At 39.5% G+C, this 19,125-nt stretch overlaps 2 protein-coding genes across 3 annotated transcripts; one reads left to right on the forward strand and one right to left on the reverse strand.

Moving 5' to 3' along the window:
* Positions 1-1,252: 1,252 nt before the first annotated feature.
* On the reverse strand, positions 1,253-5,383 carry xrcc2 (X-ray repair complementing defective repair in Chinese hamster cells 2). Its single transcript, XM_064332580.1, has 3 exons — positions 5,201-5,383; positions 3,178-3,259; positions 1,253-2,506 (listed from the first exon to the last, which is right to left on the reverse strand). The coding sequence occupies exons 1-3, from the start codon at positions 5,240-5,242 to the stop codon at positions 1,779-1,781; spliced, it is 852 nt and encodes a 283-aa protein (XP_064188650.1). The 5' UTR covers positions 5,243-5,383; the 3' UTR covers positions 1,253-1,778.
* Positions 5,384-6,604: 1,221 nt separating this feature from the next.
* Positions 6,605-19,125, forward strand: actr3b (actin related protein 3B). Of its 2 annotated transcripts, XM_064332578.1 has the most exons (12): positions 6,605-6,910; positions 8,232-8,287; positions 8,950-9,074; positions 9,631-9,741; positions 9,989-10,084; positions 10,707-10,814; positions 12,089-12,232; positions 12,934-13,107; positions 13,404-13,496; positions 16,940-17,065; positions 17,676-17,759; positions 18,104-19,125. In XM_064332578.1, exons 1-12 carry the CDS (start codon positions 6,867-6,869, stop codon positions 18,197-18,199), a joined length of 1,257 nt encoding a protein of 418 aa, XP_064188648.1. In that variant the 5' UTR covers positions 6,605-6,866; the 3' UTR covers positions 18,200-19,125. The 2 variants fall into 2 exon arrangements, with proteins under 2 accessions (XP_064188648.1, XP_064188649.1); XM_064332579.1 differs by lacking the exons at positions 6,605-6,910; positions 8,232-8,287; positions 8,950-9,074 and having other exon boundaries at positions 9,660-9,790.

The raw sequence follows: 19,125 nt of genomic DNA on the forward strand, positions 1-19,125 counted from the left end.
CTTACAGTAGAAGGGTTATTGTTGGCAGGAGCTTCAGCAAAGACAGTTGTATTTGCTCATGTTTCATGAGGAACATTGTCTAAACCAATGTCTACCCCTACCACAGGTACAGTAAATCAGTTAAGTAATTTTTATGTTACTCTCCATGTGTAACATGTGATTAATGTCATATTTATGCACTGACACTACTGCTCAGTTGCTTTCACAAGTGAATATGAACAGTCAATCTAAAATGAATCAACAAATCCAAATAAGACCTGCAGTCAGTATTCAAGTATTCTTGAATATTAGTATTCAAGCCTGTGGGAAAGACACCATCAACAAAGGGAATCTTTGGTGGGAATCAAGATGTATGTGCATTACCTTCTGGCAAGAGCATGAGATACAAGCAAATGCAAATCAATTAAATGCACATTTCAATTTAAGTGGTGAGCAGGAAGTTTCATCAAGAACAGTCCATCGGGAACTGTACAGTGCAGGATGCCATAGTTGGGCTGTAGTACACAAACCTCTCATTACCCTTGGAATGTACATTTGCGAGTACAGTGGTGCCAAGAGTATGGGCAATGGACTATTGAGAATCAGAGAAAATAGAGGAGGCCCACACTCTTGCATGCAGATAAACAAAAGGCTGATTTATCGAACAGACGTTTAGCCCATCACAGCTTCATCAGTGTCCGACTACTGAGAAGCAGAAAAATATGGAAAGGGAGATGACTCAGTGGCGACACCTACAGGCATGGAACCTGGTACTCATCAATAATCAGAAAAGGTGCTGCTTGCGTAAAGACACAGGCACACACTCTTTAAATTCTTGTTTTTGTGTTGGATTTGTTTTTGGATTTTCATTTTGTTTATCTGAACTCCTCCTCAAAGATAGAATATACTGGCCCTTGACCAGGTCCCCTTCGAAATGCTTTATGTAAATATTTTCCTGCATGAAAAATATATAGCAAAAATATGTGGCAAAAAGAAATCCAGAGCATTTACATTGTACATTAATGTTCTTGTTAGAAATGCTCAAAACTATCAAGCAACTTATAGTAACCATATATTGTCAATAGTGTACTAATAGGTCATTTTAAAGAAATTTTAACTAAAATTAAGCAAAGAAAACCATTGTCACTTTTTAAATTTATAAAATGTTCTGATTGCAACCAGTTTTCATTTACTAAAAGTTTAGATGTTAATACCTACAAAAAAATTGTAACATAAAAGACCAGATCTGCCTTTAAAGCTTATTTCCATGATCACCTGTCTCCTAGAAATGTTCAAAGAAGCTGGCTACTCTGGAATGACTTCTTTTATTCTAAAAACTCAGATTTAACACGGGTCAATTGTTTGAGAAATAATGTATTTCTGGACAAACAGTTTTTCTATTAACCCCAGTCTTCACGCACAAAAAGGATCCTGAAAATTAAAACATAACTGAATGAAAATTAGCGATGAAATTAACAAGAATGAGAACAGTGGTACTTCTCTGAACATTATCATTGCTCATTCCTACCTGACGCTTAAAAAATGTAGCACTAGATATACGACTTAAGAAATATATTTAAGATCTCTAGAAGAATTAAACCAGAACTAAGATAATTAACTGAGGAACGGTATTTCAACAGTGAAGTAAGGAAGCACCACATAAAGACTCTGCAAGAAAAACTTGCAGACAAAAATACATACTTCATTCTCACAGAGAACCCTGTGTGGCTGCCAGAACAGTTGTTAACATACAAAGTCAAAACAAACACTGAAAACATTGATGGGACATTGAGGAGATGTTACAGAAACTGGATTCCCCCATCTGTGACATGGAAGGAGCACCTCCTAGTGCTCTTCGTCCTCAAGCAGGAGGACGTGACGGAAAAGACCCGCTTTCGGTCCGACGCGTTGCCTTTCGAGAAGTACAGCCTGTGGGTGACTATGCCCTGCCACGCCCTGCACAGGTAAGCTTTGCTGAGGTCTGTGTGAGCAGATGACCAGCGCCTGTGTGAAGAAGAGGAGGAGGAGGAGTCTTCAGACGCGTAGTTCCTCATGACGGCGTGCGTGGTGGCGAACACCACGATGCCGGTGTCCTTCAGCAGCCTCTCCAGGACCCTGGTGCATTTCCTAAGGTTGGACTCCTGCAGTGCCAGGCTCTCCCCTCCGCTGGCCCTGTCCACCCAGTAGAAGGCGGAGATGCTGTCCAGGATGAGGGCCGAGAGGGAGGGCCGGCTGCAGAACATGCCCTCCAGGTAGTGCAGGGTGAGGAGGAGCTGGACGCCGCTGCTGCAGTGGACGACGTAGAGCCGGGCCAGGCTGGCGCGGACCGCGTCCTCCGCACCAGAGGGCAAACGCCGCTCCAGAACGGCCACGAGCCGCAGCGTGTCCAGGTGGTAGTCCGTGTCTACGAACACCACCTCCGCCTCCAGGCCCCCGTTCGCCTCGGGGAGGATGCAGCGGGCCACCAGGTGGTACAGTGCCTCGGTCTTGCCCGTTCCCTCCCCGCCATGGAACTCCACCACGTCTCCTGTTCCATCCGGAAAACCTTGGTTAAAGCAACTACATCCACACTGGGCCTAATTAATACCCTTTCTATGCATTGCTAAATATGCCTTCATGTTCTGGATTATGGCCCTAAAATACAAACATTGCCACTTGTCTCCTTACATTTACTGCAGACCACCCCTAATTGCGGTTTTCTATAATGTATTAGCCGAGTATCCTCCCTGACTGTCTCAGTACTAGTCCACTGTGTACAATGCTCTGTGCTAGCACTGTGAGCCTCATTCTAACATCCCTTAATCAGTTGACCTGAATAATTAGCCTAATACTGATCTGATTTTCACATGTATTAACTGCCAGTCACCCACTTGTAAATCCTTGTGGGGTCTGATGTGCTAATACACATATCTTTATTAAGACAATTATTTAATTTTAGATATTCATAAATAATTTTCGAAATAATAGGTTTCATTACTACATCTGAGATGTAAAAACTTAAATAGTTACTTCATTCAGCACTATGGGTTGAACTACTTGAGTTCAGCCAGAGGAACAAAATCCTTTATAGAAGACACAGAAGGTCTCTGGCACTTAATGTGTGTAACACTGCTTACAGTGCTTATACTTCAGTAGTCAGAATTGGTTCCACTTAAATTAAAGCTACTTAAGTAATCTCTTGTCCATGCTGAAACTGACCTTTAACTGGACCACTGTCTTCGGGGAAAATACGTGGCTCAATATTCTCAAGTGATCGCCTTCCTTCAAGTCTTGCAAGCAACTGTAAGCAAAAAGGCAGCACATTTGACTTCATCTGACCCCGAAGTAAATAACTTATTCATCATATTGACATCCATTGCACAGCCTGGGGTGGGCAATGAGTGCTGTGCCCATTTCTGGATCACATGCCAACTTCTATTATTATTTATTTCACAAGTTCAATCATGTGTTGTGACATTTTTGCAACATTTATTGATAAGTCCATGAGTCACAGATGATGACCTTTTTGTGTCTCTATATTAGACCTTTTACAATGGTCTAATCTGGTGGACCAGCAATGGCATACAGCCAATTAGCCAAGTGAGCCAGACTAATTAGTGGAAGCAAAAACCTGAATACACACTGGCCCTTGAGGAATGAAAGTGCCCACCTCTGACATAAATTCCTTTAAATATCCCACAAAATAAAAAGATGTATATTATTATATTATTATAGTTATAATTTTAAAACTATATTAAATAGATTCTATTATATTATGAACTTGCTATTCTGCTGAGATTCTGTTTTTTACCCTGAAATCTAAAAAATTATTTTACTTCCCACTTCTGTAGGATTTGGTACTGACCTTTGAAATCCAAGTTCATGATGTCAATAACAAACAGATTTTGGACATAAAATGTTTTCCCCACCAACCAGCAGAGATGAAAAACTGGCTCTTTATACCAGCATGTTAATGTGCCTGCACGTGACTTTACAAATAAAGACCGTACCTCAGGGGCTTGTATCATTACTTGTTGTAGCTGTGTATACACATAAAAATGTAGGAGTAATGTAACAGGAAAATATAGCTTTACAGGGAGAAACACAGCATTGCTTACTTGGAATAACTGTTAGCTGGCTAATGCTATGCTGTGTTATGAAAGGGTGGTGAGAGAAAAAATGGCACCAATGATCAGAAAGATGAAACGGTATAACTTTGTTATCAGAGAGAGGCTGAAGGAACCTTTTAGTTCCTTGAAAAGTAGTTCCTGAGACTAAAAGTTCCGGGTACTTTGGGTGGAAACGCGGCTTTACATTAGCTGACAAGAAAGCAATCTAACTTGGTTTTTGATATTTGTTAGAAGGCTTTCTGTCAAACTGTTGCTACATATCAACAGCTTTAAATAGAAGAAACATTCCCTCCTCAGCCCTCCAGGTCCCCTGTTCAGAAAATACAGCGGAACCACAGAGATCCAAGTGTCAGTTATAGAGAAACTGGTCAACAAAACAGGATATGAATCCAGAAGCAGCCTTAAGCAATTACATCTTAGTACCTTTGTTATTATCACTGATGCAAAAAGTGAGCATTGAACATAAATGAGTCATATGTCCCATTGACAGAAGAATGGAAATGGGCTTCTCCCTTTATAACTGTGTTTTTTATAACTGTTAGCCTATATCACTCAAGTTAACACCAGAAAGGTGGGAACAAATAAACTAGTTATGTATGATTGTTTTTCTGTCTACAGCAGGAGTCAAAACATATAATTTCAGTGGATCAAGGGTCATGTCGATCCAATCAGAAGTCTAATCAAGTGACAATAAGTCTAGCTGGTAACAAACCTTCCTTTCAGAGAAAAAATTCTGGAAGCTAAGTAACACAATAGTGAGCAATCTACACAATCTAAAATTGGTGGGCCTGAGTAGATGCTAGCTGGTACCCTATTTATGGCGAACTTCATCACACGTTGTTAGCGTGCTAACAAGATAGCCTGTTCATTTTCACCATGAAACGAATTCAACATTTTGATTTCCACGTCATATAATCTTTAACCTTTGCCAACGTTAATTAACCTCGCTTTTATGGCATGCAAACAAACTGCGAAGATTGTACTGACTTGCAGCTCCGATTTGACCGTGCAGCGTTGTTCTGTGATCTAGCTAACCTTAGGCTAATCTACATTATCGATACCAAATGTTTGCTAAATTAGCGTAAGGCTACACATATCGGCGGTCTAGCTACCTGTGCACCGGACTCTGCCGAACTTGAATGACGATGGCTCATCTTGTGTTATCTAAAGTTACTCTGCCATCGATGTAAATAAAACAGCACATATCCTCTCTACGTTTAAAAGCAGCAAAACATTTACATTTTCATTTTATTTCGACAACTTCCTCCCAGTGTGATGAACGTGGTTTTTACCGTAATATATCGTGTACACGCGCAAACATTTCCGCAGATTAACTGCGCGTCTATGTTTCATCAATTTTTCATCAAGACGTAATTTTCGAACCAAGGTAAAAGATATAAAGCACTCTTGTAACATAAATACATCCATATTTCTTACTCTCAAATGCAAGGCAATTGCCCTTTTGGCTAGCAATTAAATGTAGAAAATATTGTTAATGTTAAATATTCGCTGTAGCCTCCTAGGCTACCCGAAAAACCGATAATGAAAGCTCACCACCTGGCGGTTGAAGATGGGGTGGTTTAGATCGAGTCGGGTTAAGTAAACCTTCGAGTAGGCTACTATACTTTCGACGTTATTTTTGAAATACATGTGGAGAATCAACAACATTTAAACCTTTAAACGTTAAAATTAAACATATGTTGGAACATGAATGCCTGAACGCATCCTAAGGACTGTAGCCTACTCTTGATAATACTAAGAGTAGGCTTCTGACAGTCGGAGCCACCCCGACAGGGTTTGGTGGCCCTAAACAAGAATGTTTTTGTGGCCCAAAAGTACTCCAACATACTGCACACCCACCACTTGAATTGTGCGGCCCATATGGCCCTAAATGACTCTTATGACAGTAAAAACTAACTAAATAAATAAACAGAAAACGTGTTTAATTGAAAATCCAAACCAGCTCAAGGGAATTAACGTACTTAGGTTTACATGGGCAATAACATGAAGCTGGCTGAAACAGAAGTAGGCTATACATCTCTTAGCAATTAGTCTACGCCCCAGTAACCTTTTGTTTAAGGTAACTTTCCTAAAATTTCCACATTATAATTTATAGGTCAGTCTTAGGATACTGTCTCATGAGACATGGGTCTCTCAGGGCATCTTTTCTTGTGCATGTGGTTTGGCAGTTTCAGATGAAATTCGCAGATCCTCACTAGAAGTGGATCGGCTAATAGTTGAGTGAAACGGACGAACCATTTCCCGGGAAAGTAACCTGAAGTAAACAGGAACGAATGTTCATTTAAAATTGAGATTGTTTTTTACGAAAGTTATACGACATTTAGCACCATATCACTATTGTGGTATGCGGACCATCTGACATCTGATACGTAGGATACACTCCGTCACCTGGGTGATGATGAGAGAACTGGGTCCGCGCTCAGTTTTGCGCAGCTTCAAACACCCCGTCGGCCCAGGTCGTTTCTATGGAGACAGCATTCCCTCCTGTTAGATTCAAGAACATCCGGGAATGAGTCCAGCAAGTTTTCTATTTTTTTCCTCTAGCTATTGCCTTTGACTCGGGAAGTATTCCCACTGTCATACATAAAATAACGGTGCACGCGTTATAAACCCCAGCGGTGGTATGCCGAGTCAGACTGTACTCAATTACTTTTAAGTTTTAAGTTTGACGATATCTACATTTACACTCTTGCGTACTGTGTTTAACTTGTGACAATTAGCTAATGCTGTTTTAGGAGTCTTGTCGTCATTCTGAGCATGGCAGTACAGTTACCTCCTTGCGTGATTGACTGTGGAACTGGGTGAGTTTGTTTATCCCGACTAGCTAGCTGGCTACAACTGTGCGTACTTAGTTTTTTTTCTTTATCATTGCGGTCATTAACTCATTTGTTTCCAACCAAAAGGTGAACAGGTCGCTGCAGGTCGCTTGTCAAGGCATAAAATAAAACAGACAGATTTAGCTACCATGGCTGATAGGCTGGGTAGCTGACCCCAGGGCTTAAAAATGCAGTGCACATTTCGAACTAGTCGATTTAGCTAACTATCCGCTTTGATCAGTGACTAGCGGTTTTATATAAAATCTGTGTTTTCTCGGCGCTTAAATGCTGTAGCGTTAACTGGTTCTGTTACCTTAATATCATACTTATGGTGCTTGATTTGGCTAAATCTAATCGTAATGGTGACAAGTTAAGTTACTATACATAACACAGCCTACTATGCTATCATTTCAACATAATATGAACAGCCACACGTTAGGCTGCAGCTACGGAATGAAGAAGAAAATTACTGCTTTGTTAAAGGCTAATACTATTTTGCTAATATGTCAGAGCAATTAGATCTACTAAGTTACGTTTTTGCCATTTCCCCCCAAAAAATGAATGTAATATGTGTTATAATGAACGAATTAACCAACGTATATTTACAACGTGTAATAGCTATTCAATTCATGTGGATATACTTTCAAGATATGCAACGAGTAGCATATCTTGAAAGTATAAAACATGTTTTAAAAGAAACCAGGTCCAGCAATTCTTCGTAAAGTGAAAAATATGCCATATACCTTGATGGCGTTTTGAAGCCACCGACGCTATTTCTTATCAGTTTAGATTTTTGACATTTGCTAATGCACAATAGGCCTACACATAGTAGCCTGTAAAAAAAATATTAATACCAGCAGTCGGATTAATGTTGCCAAATCTACTGCATCACATTGATGAAATCCCGGGCAGGTGCAGGGATTACCAGTTCCACATGGCCACTTTCCTCGCAAAATTATCAAACAAACTTCACATAGGTTAATTAAATGTTAAGCCCGGAGGTAAAGTCAATATTAGGCATCATCAGATTTAATTAAATGGTGCATGTGCGATGTAAGTTTATAGGATAGCCTTTAGGCTACATTTTGCCTTTAACCTTGTTGTCCATTGCATTTGATTGCTTCACAGGACTGCCGAAGAAATAAGGGAACGAGAAATGTGAAGGGTTCTTCCAATAGTACTCACCCAATTCTAAAAATAGTAATTAGTGTCAGGTTGTATGGTTTGCCATTGAAAGTGATTCTGGACGTTGTTTACACAGTCTGTTCTTTTTGCATGTAATGCAAACCCCTTTCTTCAAATTCAGATATACCAAGATTGGATATGCTGGGAATACTGAACCGCAGTTTATTATGCCATCCTGTGAGTATTTAAGAAAAAAGTTTTCATGTAAAATCGAAATATACTTTTACAGTTCTAAATAGAAGCAAGCCAGCTTTCCTGATTGAATGCTTCCTTGGGTTTTTACATACATTATATTGCATATATTTGCATACGTTTACATTACATATACTTGTATGTCCAGTCTACACGCTCTGTGTGTTTTAGAATTTAGAATTGATTTCAAGGTATTTTTACTTCACATCTCTCAGTAGTTTAGCACCTTATGGATTGCAGATTTTTTAAATGTCATTTTTGTCCGAACTTGAGATCCACAGTGTATCAAAAGTAACACACAAAACTTGTGGGGAAAGTGCTTTCTGTTTTAAGTGGAACACACTTTCAAAGAATAGTACAGAGGCAGGCTAAGTATTCGTGTATATGAAGTACAAATGCTGGATTTTCCACCTTAGATTTGGCAAACACATTTTTGTGCCAGCAGTTTTTAATGAAATATTTTATTATAAAGACAAAGAGGGAAAATAATTAATTGCACTTGAATGCAAACCAGCTGCTAGTACATTGTTAATGTTTGAGTGATTCTACATGACTCTATACAAGATCAGTTGGAACAGTTCTTAGCTGTTTGTGAGTAGGGGTTTAACATGTGGATTTTTTTTTTTTTTTTGTTTTTATTTTTTCAGGTATAGCTGTTAGAGAATCAGCTGGGGTAGGAGACCAGGCACAGAGACGCCTGATGCGTGGGGTGGATGATTTAGACTTCTTCATAGGCGATGAAGCTGTTGATAAGCCCAACTATGCAACCAAGGTGGTATACAATATTTTCAGTCAATTTCTTTGTTTTACAAGCCTTTTTATTTATAAGTAATGCAAAAACTGGTAATGATATATGGTTGCGGGATATTTTTATTATTATGGATGTTCATGGATATAGGTTTTTTGACTAATCTGGTTCCAAATAAAAGTATTAATGGTCTATCTTAATTTTTTACATCCTTTATTTTTAATAATTATAATAATATGAACATTATGTAATAATTATAATAATATGTACATCATTGCTACATTGTGATGACTTCTATGTAACGTGATTAAGACTGACATTAGTCCACTGTTGCATTTGAATGCTTTCAAAATACAAGACACAAGAAAAATTGAAACATATCTTGATCCAGAAAAGTTTTACACCACAGTGAATCATGTTGGCATGGTGTGCTATTTTTTCAGCTGTCATGAATGCAGTCATTAGTATTACATGTTCAAAGAACATTTTGAGATGAATGATTTGTAATTACTGTGAATAACCATGTGGGTCAATTAAAGAGAAAGCTTCTATCCAATCATATTGCTTTATTGCTCTGCAGTGGCCAATCAGGCATGGCATCATCGAGGACTGGGATTTAATGGAAAAGTTCATGGAGCAAATCATATTCAAGTACCTACGTGCCGAACCCGAAGACCATAACTTTCTCATGGTACGACAGAGAAGTGGTTTTCATGTAACAGACTATAGCCAAGCAATATGTGAGTCATGAAACCATTTGTGCTGTTGCATTATAATTGAGCGTGAATCACAGAAGTTCAGTACTGTTGTTGCTCCTTGTGTAACTCACATTTCATGTTTCGTTCAGTATCCTGAGAGCTCCATTATTGATTGTGATGATGTTGTTGGGTGCATAAATGGCTGGATTTCAACTGTTTTTGTGTTATATTTGTGTTTAGACAGAGCCTCCACTGAACACCCCTGAAAACCGAGAGTACCTCGCGGAAATCATGTTTGAGACCTTTAATGTTCCTGGCCTCTATATTGCTGTGCAGGTACAGATTTCTGCTGTTAGCTTAGCTCAATGGTTCCAAAATATAATGACCCTACAGCCTTCTCAATGAGAAAATCATTGTCTGTGACTCACCCTTTCTTAAGATGTAGCCTAACATACAGTGTGTTCAAATATTGAATTTGGATGTTTTAACTTTTTTCAGAACAACGACACCATGACTTGTGCGGTGCATGCAGTTAGTTAGCCTTTTAATTGGACCGGTGTGGATGTCAGTAAGCTGTATTTATTGATGTGTTTTGAATGTCCTATCTCAAACCCTTTCACAACCCATGAGTGGGTCTTGCCCTTCAGTTTGGATACCGTTGCTTTAGAGAATGCTGTTTTTTGAGGATGACTTCTACAACTAACATTTTGCCTGTTGCCCAGGAACACAACTATTGTAGATGTTTACTGAAGAAATTGAGGTTATGGACCCAACTAAATAGTGTTGTGCCCTACATGAGGCTCAAACTCATAATCTAATCGTTACTTATCCAAGTCTTGTGACCACCCCACTATTCTGGTGCTGTTTGTTGCCAATGCAGCCCTATCAACATTTTAACAGGCTGCATTGTTCCTGAAGCTCCAGTTCGACGTGATAATAAATTAAAGTTTATTCGTAGGCAGTTTTGGCCTTGGCTGCTTCCTGGACCTCCAGGCAAGTTGGAGAACGAACTCTGACAGGGATTGTGATCGACAGTGGGGATGGAGTCACTCACGCTATACCTGTGGTAAGAATATCATATTTTAAAAAAATTTTCAGTGTAGAAGTTCTGTGGAAGTGTATGAACCTACCTGAAGAGAATTTTGATTCTGTAAGATGAAACCAACTGCCACATAAGGTTTCAGGTTAAGGGTTTCTTGTGTGACTGATTTTTCCAAGCATTGTTTCCTGATCCAACAAAGCATTAAGTTATTTGAACAGTCCCAGTACTTTTCCACCACTCTTTCCCCTGATATTTCCAAAGGAAACGTGTGCTCGTGGGTTCGGGGAATAAGGAAACTTGTCTTGGCAACCTAGCTCGTGCTACCTGTCCTGGTCTAAACATGGATAAACTCACTGCTGAAATCACCTTGTCTTGTCAAATCTGCTTTAAACCCAGAAAAATATCTTTTTTCCTACTGACCATTGCTTGTATGCTTGTCAGAATTCAGAGGCCTGTGTGGCATATTGTTCAAAATGAAGAAAATCTCCAAACACCAACCCACATTATAACATGTCATTGAAATGTCCGTAGGAGAAGAAAAGCCTATGGTAAACAGCCACTCTCTGTTAGAAATGTCCTTCCATGCCTGTAACATGGATAGTGCCCCGAACATTGAGGCGTCTAAGCCTGTGGATGGCAGCCCTGTGTGTGTGGACATGACCCCCCCCCCCCCCCGCACTGTGAATTGTGCCCTGTGCCCTGTGCCATTCTGTGCAGTCCTAGTTCCCTCTGGGTGGTGAACTAGTTCTTTTCCCATTGTCACTATTAACTATCCTGCTCAGCCAGTCTGTCCTGTCCAGAAGTGTCAGATAAATTGTGAAAATGGCCCTGGATTGTGAAAGATGCATTCTGAAATCGGAATTAAAAAAGCCAAGTTGGTGTGTGTTTGCTGTTGTTGTCTAGCTTTTGGATTGTTGCATGTTTCCTCTAGTAAAGTGATTAAAATGGCATATAAATGATAAAGCCATAACTAATGAGATAAAGACAGGAGTGAGATGGCAGGGCTTGATATTCTGTGAAAATCGGACCTGGATTTAATTAACATTTGTCCTTGTGTGTTTACTTCACTTTTTTCCTCACTTATACAGTTTGATAAGTTAATTTAGGCGATTGCATATCTGTGTCTGTGTACAAAAAGACTAAAGCCTACAACAACATTTAATTCAATTGTCTGAATAAGGCCTCAGAGTAATCAGTTGGCCTACATAGCGTATATTATTTTTTTAGTGCAGGTTATGTGCCTTACTAAATAAAGGCAACACTGTGCTTTGCTGTGTGTGTGTTTGTCTGTATCTTAGGCCGAGGGCTACGTCATAGGAAGCTGCATTAAACACATCCCCATCGCAGGCAGGGACATAACTTACTTCATACAGCAGCTGTTGAGAGAGAGGGAAGTGGGGATCCCTCCAGAGCAGTCCCTGGAGACCGCTAAGGCAGTCAAGGTTGGTCTTTCACACATGAATACATAATTGTATGTGCATGCTTGCACAGATGCACACGTACACCGACACTCCCCCCTTTACTGATACTGTTACATACATGCGTAAAGTCATTGAACCGCAGGCGTATACACACACACTCTCTCATAGTTGACATTGGCACTTTTAAATTTGTTCACTCTGTATCAACATGGTTTCATTTGACAGCCAAAGGCCAAAATTCAGGTGCATAGTTATTGATGAACTGGGCTTGTAAACCATTCAGAACCAGGTTCAGATCTTTGGCAGGGCTCTGTTGTTGCATCCTGGGAAAGAAAGCAATTAACATGAATACTTCCATTACATATCTGGCTGTATGAAAGGAAAATTTGCATATATCTCTCTGGATAGTAATGCCATTAGAACATGCCAAGATAGAAATCTCACAATTACAAAGAATATAATTAGAAAATATAAGAGAATATAAAGTACTGCTTATTATGCAAGTCACACCTTAGACATCTTAAGTCCATTGTCAATAGAGCAACTGTAATGCTTAATGTGGTTTCATTATTATTTCTGGTATATATATATATATATATATATATATTCTTTTTTTGTGGCAGTCATTCTTACTGTTTTTCTTACTGTATATTCATTATTTTTTGAGAAAATACAGCATATTTTAATTCCACTGACATTTCTATGCATATCTTTTTTCCTAGGAGAGATATTGTTATATCTGCCCTGATATTGTGAAGGAATTTACCAAATATGATACAGACCCAGGGAAATGGATCAAGAAGTACAGGGGTATTAATTCCATCAGCAAAAATGAATTCCATATAGATGTTGGATATGAAAGATTCCTTGGACCGGAAATATTTTTTCATCCAGAGGTAATACTGTTTTATTATTATTAGTTTTTAAAAAGTTTGTTTTTGTGCAGTTAATGCCCCTAGTGGAGCTGAGTGGAACAGCAGAAAATGCAGTGTGTTTTTTATAATGATTTGCAGCAGATGCTGTAACAGCCTGTGGATTGCGCAGCGTGCACAGTGCACCTTCATTTGAGGACGAGTTTGTTTTAAGCATAATTACGTGAAATATATACACATGTAGAGCCATTACAGAATTTACAGTATCAGCCATAAACAATAAAAACAAGTAGTTTTCTTGACCTGCTTGTGTTTTGCAGTTTGCAAACCCTGATTTCATGCAGCCCATTTCAGATGTAGTGGACGAGGTCATACAGAACTGTCCCATAGATGTCAGGAGGCCACTCTACAAGGTACAATTCATGCCCGCCATTCCATTTTGTGCAGACACCTTTCAGGCAAAATGCATGAAAACCAATGTAAATGTTTAAACCGCTGTATGGGGCCACTGCAGTGATCTGAAAGAGAGGGGAGTGACTGAAGGTATTGGTGGTATGCATTTTGTGGATTGAAAGTTAAATATTTTAGTCTAAGAAGTAGTCCTTTGGATGCTGCAGTGTAAGGTACTGTTGATTGAATTGTGATTAAAAAATGATTAAAAGCCAATTTTTAAACAATGTTTTTGTTAAGTATACAGCATCAGTAACATATATTAAACAACTTGAGCTTTGACATCTAATTATATATTAAAATATATGTAATAAAATGTACAGTTTGTGAAAATATGTACAGTAGAACCTGTTTAAGGCAGCCACCCATGGGGGTTATGAAAAAAGGCCCTCATGTGCAGGTCATACAGAGGTGATCACAAAACAGGTTTGACTGTATTTGCATTCCCATTTGCAATTTTCTTCAATTTCTTTTGTCGAGTGTCAGCTCCACTGGCTTACAAGCTGCCATTTTAAAACCGACACTGACTAAGACTATGATCCACATATTACTATGATAATGCCAGCATACCCTTAAATACCAATCTACCATGCTTTCCATTTGATTTTATGAGTTGCTTAAAAAAAATCAAAAAACGCAACAAGATATAGATAAAACAATGAATTAAAAGAATCTGCACAGCCCTTACGGAGTGGCCATCATACTCATCAATAAAACTCCCGTTGGAAAGCAAAAGCATGACTGCTGACTGCATTATTGCGGTAACCATGATGGAAAGGTAATATAAAGAGAAAAGTGAAAGAGAGTACCAGTAAGTGGCCATCATGGACAGGTGGCTGCCAAACAAAGGTGACGACCAAAGCAGATTTTGCTACATGTTATTCACTATGGCTGCATTAAATGGCCCAGTTAGCAGTCACTAAATAGATTACCCAGTAAAATAAAAAGGTTGTATGTTATTGAAGCAACCCCTCAGATAGCATGACTGTACCTTCCTTTTGTTCAAATAATTGAATTTGACTTAATGGAAGATAAGAGGAAAATGGAAAGAAAATGTTCTGTGCTCTTAGTAAATAATTTTTGCTGCTAAACTACACTAGAGGTACAAAGACCATTAACCTTCTTGTAACCTTCTTGGAATGACTGTTATTTTAGCAAGCTCAGCTGGAATACTGTTTTTAATCGCTTTGTGCATTCTGCACACAGAAAGCTAGGGGGCAGTGTTTACCTTAAACTAAGACATTCTGCTCCCGTAAATTATTGTTGAGTGTGAATCCTCTCAAATGAAGATTTCACCGATTACTGAGCACTGCTGCGACAAGAGCAACATAAGCCTTTCCTCCCTTTTGCCTGCACAATCAACTGACTGGAAATTGGACTTTTTCATCAGGATGGAGGTTTGTCTCCTCCTCTTATTCCTTTTTTCAGAACCCGCAGAGCACCTCTCGTGAAATGGGAAGTTGCCACATAGATTTGCATGTATGCATAATTTCAGTCTGATTTATCAAGCCCGATACATCGGTTTTCATTTAATTCATTTTTGTGAATATTAATTTGGTGCAATTCCTTGCCAGCCTTTTCGGCCGTGCATGTTTTGTGTTGTATAAAGCTGCACCTTAGTAGGGAGGATCAAACGTTCTGCCTGCAATGTAATCACAATGGGAGTTCCTCACACAAACATAAAACAAGATTGGCATCTGGGCTCACTTCAACAGGTCATTTAACAAGGAAATAGACAACATCGTAGATGTTAGAGTAGATGGAGCAATTAAATAGTTTCAAAAGTGCACTAATAGTGCAGCGATGTTACTTTTTTACTTTAGAAATCAGAAATTATTATGCAAACTTGACTCTGTTTAAGCGTTTGTGCCTGCACTTAACGCTTCATCAAAATGAGTTGCGTCATTATAAAAAAATAACCGCATTGAAGGCGTTATTACTCATTTCCCCAGAAGAAAAACTCACTGTTTCAAATGTTAATTGGTTACTCGTCATAGATACATTTGTATATTTAGGTGGCCTAAAAACATTACAGCTGCCGGTGTCCTGAGGGAATTTTACAGCCATTTCAGAAGCAAAATGACACCAAAAAAATCGGCGCTCACTACCTTATTCAAAATAACCCCAGAGGGGATTTTGTTTTGCTGAAATTAAATTTTATTCTGATTGTAGCCAATCCCTGTCTTGACATCATCCAGATTGTTTAATTCCGATTTGTCCAATTTATGCCAGGGAAAAAGCCCTATAAAATGTTTGTGGAGGGGAGAGCAGTGGTTGAGAGAGAGCATTCCTATGGTCAATACAGAGCCAGCTGCTAAAACTACCTGGACTATGGGCAAGTTTGCCTGATCAAATTATATTGTGTGTTACTCAAGTGTAAAAACGGAATATCCGACACTGGTAAAGGATATAAAAACATAAAAATATGTTTGCTAGGTGTGATGTCCATGAGCACTATGGATGATCAGTATTGTCATTATTATTCTGACATAAATTCCACATTTTCTCAAGTGAAAAGAAAGCTTGTTGTCAAACTTATTGGCAAAATTGTTTGAAAGGGTGGCTGGTGAGCCCCTTAATCTCCAATTCCCACCCGTGTAAATGATGGCAAAGAAAAAAGATGACATCGCATATAAAAAAGAGTGGAGGGGCTGTGAGGAGTGGGGCTCTTGGGTGGCTTGTTCTGTAGAGGTACACAGTTTTTAGTGCGCATGGTCTGGTTTGGATTCCTGACCGTGCCAGTGTCAGCAAGGCAGTGTGTGATTTAGCAGGGGTTCCGTATGAAAGGGGGGCCCTAAAAAATATTACTGCTGCATTTTCTTGGGTGGGGGGGGGGGGGGGCAATACAAGAACTCTTCATGGTGCCCCTGGCTATAGCCTTGCCCTGGGAGAGAGGGAGGTCTTTAGCTGGCAGGGTTGTCCCTAATCTCCACATGCAAATGTGGGGACCCTGGTAAGACACTTGCAGACAATTGCAGTCTGTCTGCACCAGCTGCACATGGAGTATATTCTCCTAATGTAGTGATTGTGCAGTCACCGTGTCTTAATTTGAAATAATGATGATGGCGCATGATGACATGGTGTCTACTTATGAAGTCTGCACATGGTGCTGTAATCCACTATTCCTCTGGGATGCAGTGTGGGCCACACCTAATCAATGATGTTAAAGCAGGTATTTTTCCATTAACAGCTGAGGTAAAATGTATATAATGACATCACTGACTGGGTGTGGCCAGCAGTGGAATCAGGTAGAAACTTTTATCCTATAGGGAGTGCTGCAACAGCAGCTTTCTGCCCTGTGCTGACTTACTTTGACTGCTTGTTGAAGAGTAATTGCTTAATTTATTTGGGTATCTGGGATATCCAGTCCACTCTTACACGACTGTTCTGTTGTGGCTCGTCACAGAATATTGTCCTGTCCGGGGGGTCCACCATGTTCCGGGACTTCGGACGGCGGCTGCAGCGGGATTTGAAGCGCGTCGTGGATGCGCGGCTGAGGCTGAGCGAAGAGCTGAGCGGCGGGAGGATAAAGGTACTAGGTCTCCCTGGTGAGGGGGGGCTCCCACTGTGCTGGGGCTACAAGTACTTCTAGTGCTCCTGTACTTCACCTAAGTGTCATTGCAGTGAACCAGGCCCTTATGATCAATTTAACCCTGCTGCTTTATCCACAAGCAGTCAAAGTTCCCCTGATGTGCTCCTGTTTAAAGCAGACTTTAGCAGTAACAATGACCTTTGAAAGTGTGCAAAAATGTTGGTCTCATTGGACAAGTAAATTCAGCGAAGGTTGGCTCCTTATAAGCAATTTAATCATGCAATCCATCATGATAGCGTGGGGGCAGCCAGCCCTGGTTCTGGGTTTTGTTTTCACTTTAAAATCAAAAATCAATTTAGTCCTAAAAATAAGGTGAGGTAAATTAACTTTATAATCAGTTGCTTTAATCGACCGAATGAGTGGGAAGTAGTAACAGAACCCGGCAGACAGCAGCTCCAGCTGGGTTGGTCACCCTTTCCTCAGCGGCCTCTGCCTCTCATCCCTCTCACCGTTCTGTTCTGAGATTATGGGATGCTGCAGCGCACTGTTTGTCTGATTGCGTGTGACAGAGAGAGGCAAGAGCAGCGGCGTTTTCTCTCTGTTTGTGCAGCCCAAGCCGATGGAGGTCCAGGTGATCACGCACCACATGCAGCGCTATGCAGTCTGGTTTGGAGGCTCCATGCTGGCTTCCACTGTAAGACCAAATGCACGGGATAACATTTTGTTTGTTCAGTTTTCTGTTGCCTCAGTAGTACTTATATATTCAGTATATATATGTATATACATATATACACAATGATAATATATAATGAAAATGAAAAAATGCATTTTATGACCATTTGCACCTCTCAAATTTTTTAAATCAATGAGGAAATAATTTTGAAATCGTTGCACATAAAAGTAACATGTTTTGCGTGTTATTAGAAATTGAGTAGTGTGCAGTATTTAATTTTGTCCTTAAGCTAGGAATCGTTACATGAACAGTAGCGCAGCAAGTACATGGGCTGTTTTTTTTCTCTTATTTTCCTGTCTCTGCAGCCTGAGTTCCTCCAGGTGTGTCACAGTAAGAAGGATTATGAGGAGTACGGCCCCAGCATCTGCCGCCACAACCCCGTGTTTGGTGTGATGTCGTAAGGAACGGGCTCAGGTGATAATGATTACAGCAGTAGTGCACGCTCTACATTAATAGTCAGAATGCAGCTATGGAGACGAGACAGTGGCCTCCGATCCCAGGCAGGAAAACGTGGGAGACATTGTGGGTAAAGCTGTAGACATGGACAACTCTTTTCTAGGATAGACTTGTTGAAGGAGGGGCGTTTGGTGTCTAACTGTCTGACTGCTATGGCACTGCATCTTTAACTTAAGAGTAACGAACTGAAACAACATTTGAATTTTTTGTTTGTTGTTATTCTTAAGTGTCATTGCCAGTTTGGCTGTGATTGAAAACTAGAATTTAGGGGAATTTAAAACTTGCCTAATTTCCTTATTGAAAGTTAAGGACAAAGCACATTTAGGGCTAGATTGAAGGGCCCTGTTTTTGTGTAATGTGTTAGCCCCTGCTGTAGTGCTCGACTGCATTATTTTAAGGGATCACTTATGAATCTAATTAAAACAAAATATGACACCCAAAGGTAGTCTTATAGCTTCCCGTTTCACAGAATCTATAGAGTATTAAGTTATATATATATTATATATATAATATATATTTCAGAGTTAGTTTATATTTATAAGATAAATATAGCTTATCACAGTGTGGAGTTAGTTGCTGGATAATGTGCAGTACATTAATGATTTGAAATGAAGTGCGTAGTTTTCACTGAGAAAAATATTTTGTCATCCATAGTTTTATGAGAATGGATTTATCTTAATTTGTTTAAACTATATATATATAATAAATCTCTTATTTATTGCCTGAAGCATATATTTATATTTTATTTATTGAACTATTGTGTACTATGGTAGGACCCTAAGGGTAAATTATTTAAGGAATTGTGTTTGGTTAAAGAGGAAAACCTACTGCTGTATTTAGTTAATGTTAATAAAGACACTTTTCATTTTCA

This window comes from Anguilla rostrata, chromosome 4, assembly GCF_018555375.3.
Source record: "Anguilla rostrata isolate EN2019 chromosome 4, ASM1855537v3, whole genome shotgun sequence".
Lineage (NCBI taxonomy): Eukaryota > Metazoa > Chordata > Actinopteri > Anguilliformes > Anguillidae > Anguilla > Anguilla rostrata.

What these genes read in the sequence shown, in the direction of transcription:
- actr3b (XM_064332578.1), top strand. Translation starts at nt 6,867, where the DNA reads ATGGCAGTACAGTTACCTCCTTGCGTGATTGACTGTGGAACTGG. An exon ending in AAATATTTTTTCATCCAGAG is followed by an intron (nt 13,108 to 13,403) that starts GTAATACTGTTT and finishes TGTGTTTTGCAG; the next exon opens with TTTGCAAACCCTGATTTCAT. An exon ending in GCTCCATGCTGGCTTCCACT is followed by an intron (nt 17,760 to 18,103) that starts GTAAGACCAAAT and finishes CTGTCTCTGCAG; the next exon opens with CCTGAGTTCCTCCAGGTGTG.
- xrcc2 (XM_064332580.1), bottom strand. Translation starts at nt 5,242, where the DNA reads ATGAGCCATCGTCATTCAAGTTCGGCAGAGTCCGGTGCACAG. An exon ending in CGGCAGAGTCCGGTGCACAG is followed by an intron (nt 3,260 to 5,200) that starts GTAGCTAGACCG and finishes TTTTGCTTACAG; the next exon opens with TTGCTTGCAAGACTTGAAGG. An exon ending in AGACAGTGGTCCAGTTAAAG is followed by an intron (nt 2,507 to 3,177) that starts GTCAGTTTCAGC and finishes CGGATGGAACAG; the next exon opens with GAGACGTGGTGGAGTTCCAT.